This window comes from Colobus angolensis, unplaced genomic scaffold (genome assembly GCF_000951035.1).
Source record: "Colobus angolensis palliatus isolate OR3802 unplaced genomic scaffold, Cang.pa_1.0 Scaffold172, whole genome shotgun sequence".
Taxonomy (NCBI): Eukaryota; Metazoa; Chordata; class Mammalia; order Primates; family Cercopithecidae; genus Colobus; species Colobus angolensis.
Genome location: NW_012114844.1, coordinates 4,710,394 through 4,719,392, shown reverse-complemented (window position 1 = coordinate 4,719,392; position 8,999 = coordinate 4,710,394). Strand labels below are relative to the sequence as shown.

Here is an 8,999-nt window from a genome sequence, read left to right as displayed (position 1 = left end):
AAAAAAGACCTAAGTAAATGGAGAGATTTATCATATTTGTGAATTGGAAGAGACAATGCTATAAAGATGTGTTTTCCTCACCAAATTGATCTATAGATTCAATGAAATCAAAATGAAAATTCCACCCAGTTTTTGAGGAAACATACAATAATTCTAAAATTCATATGGGAATGAAAATGGCCAAGAATAGCCAAGGTCATCTTGAAGAAGACGACCAAGGTTGTAGGGCTAAGCCAGATATCTAGCCCTGTCATAAAACTATAGAAATTAAGACACTGGGTATTGGTGCACAGATAGGCAAATAGACTAAGGGAACTGAATGGAGTCCACACATAGACCTCTCATAGACAGTCACTTCATAAAGGACAAAGGTATCACTGCAAGGCAATGGGGAAAGGATGCCGTGTCAGTTGGATATGTATTTGGAGAAAAACTATTTGGACCCTTACCTCTCACTCTACTAGTTCTAAAAGGAGGGCCGGCTCTGGTTAAATTTGGTTTTCTGGCTACTATCCTCCCCCGTGCAGGGATGTGGGCCCCCTCATCTGCCGTTACAAAGAGGCACACTAGGTGGCGCCCATGGCACATCCAAGCAGCCACCTGTCACTCCTGGGGTCTCACTGGAGGCTACCTGCCAGGGCTCACCAGCCTGCACATCCCAGGGCCCAAATGCCACTGCGACCTTTTGTCCCTCCCTGGGGTGGCCGAGCCTCCATGGCCATCAGCTGGGGCTTGCGCACGGTCGCACACTGCCTGCATGATGTCCACAAAGTAGTTTCCCCACTCACTTAGCTTCAGTTTCCCCCATGAAGCCCTGGTGCGGGATTCCCACGTGGGTGCTGCGGGCATGACATCAGCTTGGGTGAAGCAGGCAGAACATCCTTCCACAGAGGCATCCCCAACTATACCTGTCTCTGTGGGAAGTTTGTCTTATTTTAAATTTTATATCCAATTTGCATGCTATTCCCCGTCACATCTGTGTCTGCATATAAAAATACATAATACTTATGCTCTTGAATCTTCTGGAAGGACTTGCCTTGTTTCTCTAGGGGTCTGATTTCCAACTCCACTATTTACTAGCTGGGTGACATTGGGCAAGTTACTTAACCTCTCTGGATGTCCTCATTAACAAGTTAAGGTTAACAGTACGTGCCCCATAGGAGAGTAGAGTAAATAAAACGATGACACTAAAGGTGCGTGACACTTAATAAAGCCTCAAGACCAGCAGCTGGTATAAACAGTGGTGGCAGTGGAATTCCTGCCCCCACCCCACTGCAGCTGCCCAGGGCGCTTGCCTTTTTTTGTTTGTTTGTTTTGGTTTTGTTTTTGGAGACAGAGTCTAACTCTGTCTCCCAGGCTGGTGTGCAGTGAGGCGATCTCAGCTCACTGCAACCTCTGCTTCCCAGGTTCAAGCAATTCTCGTGCCTCAGCCTCCCGAATAGCTGGGATTATAGGTGCATGCCACCACGCCCAGCTAATTTTGTGTGTGTTTTTAGTAAAGATGGGGTTTCGCTGTGCTGCCCAGAGTGGTCTTGAACTCCTGAGCTCAGGCAATCTGCCTGCCTCAGCCTCCCAAAGTGCTGGGATTACAGGCATGAGCCACCGCGCCTGGCCTGGGGTGCTCACCTTTGAGGCGCCCAGTGATGTAGAGGAAGCCATCGGCATCCAGTCGGCCAACGTCGCCCGTGTGCAGCCAGCCTTCCTCGTCGATGGCCTCGCACGTCTTGTCCTCCATGTTCAGGTAGCCCATGAAGATGGTGCGGCCCCACAGGCAGATCTCGCCAATGCCCTCTGTGTCTTGGTTCACCAGCTTCACCCGACAGCCGGGCACCAACTTGCCTGAGCTGTCGAGGGAGGGGCAGGGAGACTGGTCAGAAGGAGCTGTCTCCTCCAAGCCCCCACTGGGGAGCCGGGGTCCCAACAGCTCAGTCTTCACTGATGGCTAGAAGGTATCACCTCACAGGGCTTTTGTATTTTAACAGGGGACTTACAGCTGAAAGGTAGAGCCAATTTAAGAGTTTTAGGGAATGAAGGAAGGAAGGAACAAATGAAATGGTAATGGTAGAACTTGGAGCACTGTGATAGGCTGGCAGGGAGAGGAGATATTTAATCATAACTGATGATCCTGCAAATCACTCCCCAGAACTGACTGCCCTCACTGCCCATTAGGAGGCTGGCCTGGTTCCCCAACTCCTATCCTAGCTGGCCCCTGGGCCATCCACTCTCCTAGAACATGCTGGAGCATACCCCATGCCATGAGAGGGAGGGGCCAGAGGAAAACTGCTCCAGAGGTAGACCCCCGCTCAGGGGGCACCTGGGCTGTGCAGGCTGTTTTCAACCACAGACTCACACAACAAAGTGGCCGAGGCCACTCCCACTAGACTGAGGAGGATAAGCTAGGGACTTGGCCCAAGAGGGCAATGTTGGCTCTCAGGGGCTCCATAGCCCAGTGGCCAGGTCTCTGGGACCCAACTGGCTTGCAAAGAGAAGGTGGTCCCCAGGGCACTCAGCAGGCAGACATAAAGGAGTACCAGCAAGGGCACATGGGTGTGCGTGTGTGCAGCAGCCTCAAGACTCACCTGTACAGCCGGTAGTTGCAGGGGCTGGACATGAAGTGGGGGCCTGAGGTCTCACTGAGGCCGTAGCCTGCATACAAGCGGATGTTGAGGCCCAGGAAGAAGTGCTGTGTCTCTGCTGTCATGGGGGCTGCTCCATAGAAGTTCTTCTGACACTTGGCAAAGCCCAGTGCCTGGCGGACCTTGGCTAGCACCAGGTAATCTGCCAGTCTGGTTGTGAAGGGCTTCAGGTCGCTGGTGGGACAGGGAGAATGGTTCACAGAAGAAATCACACACACACACACACACACACACACACTAAAAGGGTGGTATTCAGTGAGAACACCCTGGCTCGGCCATTCCAGTTGTCTGTTCCACTTGGTTGGTTTGAATATTGAACCTGCCCATGAACACGCATGCAGGCACATGGTTGTGTGCAAATGTGTCTTGAACCAGGAAGTCAAACAGATTCAGCTGTGTACAGGTGTACAGGCAACAACAAAGACACATGCCATTTTGCACACAAAATACACATGCACAGAGACTTGAAGTATGTATTCGTGTATACACATGTACAAACGTCAGACCCCAGTGAAGCCCACAATTGCTTTGTTCATGCATGTTCATGTTTCATGTCTGTACAAATGAAACTGTGGATGCTCAGATATGTACACACATCTTATGAAACATACCCTTTCACAGACACATGGGGAATGGAAACTACTTCTAAATTGAAACCAAGCCAGATTTATATCACTGACCCTCCATAGAACTATGTGGGAATTTTAAAAGCTATAGAAAGACAGAAAGGGTGAGACATCTGAGGGGTTACTTGGGATGCTGAAAAGACTGGAAAGGCTAAGTCCTCACCACTGTGGCCCCTTCTCCAGCCACCTACTGAGGACAGAAGACCTCAGGAGACTGTACCAGGAGCTGCTCCAAGGGAGGTGAATTTCACTTCAGAGAAAGCAAGTTAGTCCTCCCAGTCAGAATCCAAAGGTGGAGCGACTCTCCCCAGCAGGCCCTGGGAAACGCATAGGAGCTCAAGCCCAGTCATTGATGGGGCATCTGCATGGGGTCTCCAGAGCTGCCCGGCCACTGGAGCCGGGACAGGCATGGCCTATCAGACCCTCACTGTGTTTTGGGTTATGACCCAGCGCACTGCCTCCCCAGGCCTCCCACCCGTGGGCCCTCTGTACCTGCCAGGGCAGGTGAGGTTCTGCTCCAAGGTCACCGACATGGCCCACAGCAGCATCTTGCGCCGGATGAAGCCAGACTGAGCTGCCACCTCCTGGATGCGCTCCATGATCTTCTCCCACACCCGGGGCACCCCCATGTGCGATGTGGGCTCCACCTCCCGCAGTGTGTTCACCAGGCTCCCCTGTTCACACCGGAAGAGGCAGCCCTATTGGGTCGGGGGCAGCTGGGGCCCAGGGGCCCCCTCTCACCAGCCAGGCATGCCGGCGGCACACACATGCTCAACGGGCACCCACACACACCTGCACACAAGGTATGGCACATACTGTTTCCTCAATGGTTGTCGCCTCACTTTTTGCTTACAGAACCCTGGTGGCAGGCCGCGGTCAGGCAGCCGTCAGGCAGCCAGTGCTTCAGAAGGACCTCAGTCTCATCCCAGCCCTGAGCGTGGCGACTCTCCATGAGTCTAACTCAGACACAAGAATCCCATTCCCCTCGGCAGCATTTGGTTTGAGAACAGACAGGTGACACTTTGGGACACTGAGATGCTGGTGGAGGGAAACTTGCTGGGGGGTTTCTGGGAACGTTTTCCTCACAGTTAAAATAAGGGTCCCAAGAACAAGTATATCCTGTGAGGCTGGGATTCAGGGAAGGGCTGTAGCCACCTGGTGATACTCTGAGGACACCCATCCTTGATCGTGTTACAGGTCCTGTGAACCACTCTCACTCCACTTTATGTAATGGCATCAGGTTCCCGCTTTGTCGCCCAGGCTGCAGTGCAGTGGCACGATGTCTGCTCACTGCAAGCTCCGCCTCCTGGGTTCACCCCATTCTCCTGCCTTAGCCACCCAAGTAGCTGGGACTACAGGTGCCCGCCACCACGCCTGGCTAATTTTTTGTATTTTTAGTAGAGACAGGGTTTCACCGTGTTAGCCAGGATGGTCTCGATCTCCTGACCTTGTGATCCGCCCACCTCGGCCTCCCAAAGTGCTGGGATTACAGGCATGAGCCACCACGTCCGACCCAGTTTACCTTCTTGTTTGGTCATTTGAGTCAGGCTGTGCCCATTGCAGCTGACAGAATTCTGACTGATACATGCACAGGAACAGTACACGCACAAATGCACACTCAGGGCCCACGGACACACGTGGACGTGGCCTGGCACATGGGCTGGGATGGACGCACAGTAAAGGCAGACTGACCTTCAGGGCATCGGGTTCAGCAAAGCAGACCTGGGCCCCCCACTGGATGCCTGTCCACAGGTCGTAGATCTGGGCAGCAATGTGGCTGAGGGGCAGGTAGCTGACTACCACCTCCTGCTGGACTTCTGCCGGCCGGATGTCACCGGCCTGGCTGCCGTACCGTGCTGTCCACGTGATCTGGAGGACAAGTAGATGGATCCCAGCAGTGTCGACAAGCCAGCCCTGGCGGTGCTCACAACTGTGGCCATTCTGAGGGCCAGCCCCAGTGTGGTGCCCCTGTGGCATCTCTGCAGGCTCTGAAAACCCCAGGACAGGCCTCCCCTCCCCCTTGCTGGGCTCAGTCTGGGCCACAGACTGATGGGCTGTTCTACCTATCCCAGCTCCTAGAGCAGAGGGGCCCAAGGAGCTTTCCCAGGGGCTACTGGGGCAGAGCCATGGCCCAGATTCACCCATAACCCCCTTGCCCACCCCCACACCAGGCATCTGTCCTACATTGTCTTGACTCAGCATCACACCCTTGGGGTTCCCAGTGGTTCCGGAAGTGTAGACTAGTGCACAGCACTGGTTGGGCTGCTGGGTGTCAATGATGGCGTCCAGGGCTTCCTCGGGCACTTCATTCCCCAGCTCCATGAATTCCTCCATCTGTAGCCAGATGCAGGGATCAGGCAGGCTAGGTCAGCTGGGTGGGCCCAACAGACCCCACCTAGTGCCCAGGGCCCCACTGCCCATACCGTGTACACATTGGCCATCTTGTTTGGAGGAGGTTCTTTATATATCACGACTGCCTTTAGATGTGGTAACTGTTTCCAGACCTGCATTGACAGGAAAAATAGATCAGGTTTCAGCAAGAGAAATGTCACCTTCTAAAAAGTACCCCATCTCCCTGTGTGAGTCTGCTTAGCAAATGTCTCTGGGTGCCCCGTATCTGACCTTTGACCCCAGCAGGACAACTGCCACCCTTCACTCGTAGTTTCCCTCCTGAGAACTTGGGAGCAGTAAAGGTGGGGATAGCCAGGGGGCTGGGGGTGGCTCCTCATTGGAGGAAGACCCAAAACGAGCTGGGGCTCGGTTGAACAAACCATGACCCAGCCACACAATGGAGTAGTGCTATATGACTGTAGGAGAGAGAGGGAGAGGAGCAGAGCACAGAGGAGAGAGGGAGAGAATTCTATGTGCAGAGAGTGAGTGGTTTCTAGGATATATTATTAAGTGAAAAAAGGAATGTTTACAATCTGCATATAGTAAACTATATTTGTGAAAGAAAGGGGTGTAATGTAAATATATGTATGCAAACATGTATTTACTTGCATTTACAAAAAGAGGCTGGGTGCGGTGGCTCATGCCTGTAATCCTGGCACTTTGAGAGGCCAATGCGGGAGGGTCATTTGAGGGCAGAGGGTCATTTGAGGGCGGGAGGGTCATTTGAGGGCAGGAGGGTCATTTGAGGTCAGGAGTTCGAGACCAGCCTGGTCAACATGGTGAAACCCCGTCTCTACTGAAAATACAAAAATTGGCCAGGTATGGTGGTGCATGTCTGTAATCCCAGCTACTCAGGAGACTGAGGCACAAGACTTGCTTGAGCCCGGGAGGCAGAGGTTGCAGTGAGCAGAGATCGCGCCTTGGCACTCCAGAGAGAGACTCTGTCTCAAAACAAACAAACAAAAAAAGAAACTCTGGAAGGTTAAACCAAAACCTGATTGAATTCACTATGTATAGGCAGAGAGAGAATAAAGGTAAGAAGAAAGGGATGGAAGCAAAAATTCTTTGAGTGTTATCTCACATGATTTTGACTTTGGAATCATGTAAATGTCTCAACCATTTGAAAAATAAAGTTATATGTAAAAGGAAGCCAGGTGTGGTGGCTCATATGCCTGTGATCCCAGCTACTTGGGAGGCTGAGGCAGAAGGATTGCTTGAGGCCAGGAGTTTGAGACCAGCCTGGGAAATATAGTGAGGCCGTATCTTTGTGGGTTGGGGGAGGATCACTAAAACATTTTTAGAAAGGGAAAAAATGAGTTCCTAAAACTTGAAAACACTCTGAAATAAATGAATTAGCCCAAGATCAAGGAACCAGCAGAAAAAAAGAAAGAAATGAATTAGACCACATACTAAGTTAGTAACATAACCACACACACAGAATTACATCAAGATCAAGGAATTTTATAGTAGTGCACTTTGATTCCTCTTTTTTTAGTGGCACTTACTCTAAAGGCAAAAAGGAATTTCAAATTATATGCAATAGTCTTATTGGTTTCTGGAGTTTTGTTTTGTTGGTTTTGTTGGTTTTGTTTTGGAGACAGGTTCTCACTCTGTGGCATGATCATGGCCCACTGCAGCCTCAAATCCCTGGGCTCCCATGATCCTGCCTCCGCCTCCCGAGTAGCTGGGACTACATGTTCACACCACCACATCTGGATAATTACATTTTTTTTTTTTGTAGAGACAGGGTCTCACTATGTTGCCCAGGCTGATCTTGAACTCATGGGTTCAAGAGATCCTTCTGCCTTGGCCTCCCAAAGTGCTGGGATTATAGGAATGAGCTGCTGCACCTGGCCTTATTGTTGGTAATAATATTGATACTACTATTTCAAAATTGTTTGATGTATACTATAGGATTATGTTAATCCTATTAGGAACTAAGATTTTAAGGTAAAATAAAAGAAATACAAGAATAAAATTTAAAAAGTAAGCTAAAACTTCGCAATATAACATGTGAAATGTTATAGAAATAACAGAAATATCAGTGTGAACTCATGATTTTTTGCTAAAATATATTTTCCTGAGACTTCTGATTCTGATCACAAGGGAGTAACATCCTTCATTGCACTGTAAATGCCAGGTGAGGAATCAGTGTGAGCTTAGTAGTGTGATGAAAGTGCTAGGAAACTGGACAAATAGAATAGTTGGGTGGGTCCAGCAGGCCCCAGCTGGCGCCCAGGGCCCCAATGCCCATACCGTGTACACATTAGCCATCTTGTTTGGAGAGAAAGCAATTGATTTCAGATACTGGACTACAGACAGCTCAGGACTGATATCCCTGAGAGAGGGAAACAGATGAGGTGAGCCTCTAAGTGTGCCCCAGCTTTCTGCCCAGAGGCAATTTTTGGGATATGGGAGAGACAGAGTTGGGGAGAGACAGAGAGAGAGGGAGAGAGAGAGAGGAGAATACAGAACCCAGTTGTCTTACTGGGTTGAGGTGACCAAGATCAGAACTCAGGAAAGCTGAGGTGGCTAGAATTTGTGAGACAGAATACCAGAGAGGAGAGAACTATATAGAGAAAGAGTTCTAGAAATTATTTTAGGGTCTTTGATTGGCTCTCCATCTGCACATGCATAGGGTGAAACTCCATGAAGCTGGAGGAAGACCAATGACCAGGGGTGGAAGTCAAACAGCGGCGGATGTAGGAATTGCTTGTTTTCCCCCACCAGCATGGAGGGACCCCATCAGTCATTAAGCAGAGACCCAGAAGGGTCATGTCTTAGTGATGGGGCTAAATTGGCATTAAAGTAAAGGTTATCTAAAGGCCTGGCCTAAAAAGCCTTAAACACAGCCTCAAAATAAAGTTCAGAGAGAAAAAAATGGAAAAAAATTGCCTGTGGGACAATATCAAGAAATCAAACATACATGTAATTGGAGTCCCAGAAAATTGTTTTAATTGAAAAACAGTCTGAGAAATTTTCAAATTTAAATTCGTGGATTAAAACTATAAATCCACCAATTTCAGAAGCTCAATGACTCCTGAGCAGAATAAACACAAAGAAAACCACCTTAAGATACAACATAACCAAATTGCTGAAAATCAGCGAAAAAGGAAAAAAAATCTTAAAAGCAGCCAGAAAAACAAAACACTATGTGGAGAGGAACGAAAATAAGATATCACAGACTTCTTGTTAGAAATGATGCAAATGGGCCAGGTGCAGTGGCTCACGCCTGTAATCCCAGCACTTTGGGAGGCTGAGGCAGGCAGATCATGAGGTCAGGAGATCGAGACCATCCTGGCTAACACGGTGAAACCCCGTCTCTACTAAAAAATACAAAAAATTA

The 8,999-nt window shown here is 49.6% G+C and overlaps 1 protein-coding gene across 3 annotated transcripts in view; it reads right to left on the bottom strand.

The window, feature by feature from the left end:
* The window catches only part of ACSBG1 (acyl-CoA synthetase bubblegum family member 1), a 65,282-nt gene that overhangs the window by 6,294 nt on the left and 49,989 nt on the right, over positions 1-8,999 (bottom strand). For all 3 annotated transcript variants that reach the window (XM_011938428.1, XM_011938429.1, XM_011938427.1), the window contains 6 exons: positions 5,686-5,766; positions 5,447-5,596; positions 4,955-5,131; positions 3,755-3,936; positions 2,580-2,810; positions 1,627-1,844 (listed from right to left, as the gene is read on the bottom strand). In XM_011938428.1, coding sequence (XP_011793818.1) covers positions 1,627-1,844; positions 2,580-2,810; positions 3,755-3,936; positions 4,955-5,131; positions 5,447-5,596; positions 5,686-5,766 — 1,039 coding nt within the window. The remainder of the gene's footprint in view (positions 1-1,626; positions 1,845-2,579; positions 2,811-3,754; positions 3,937-4,954; positions 5,132-5,446; positions 5,597-5,685; positions 5,767-8,999) is intronic.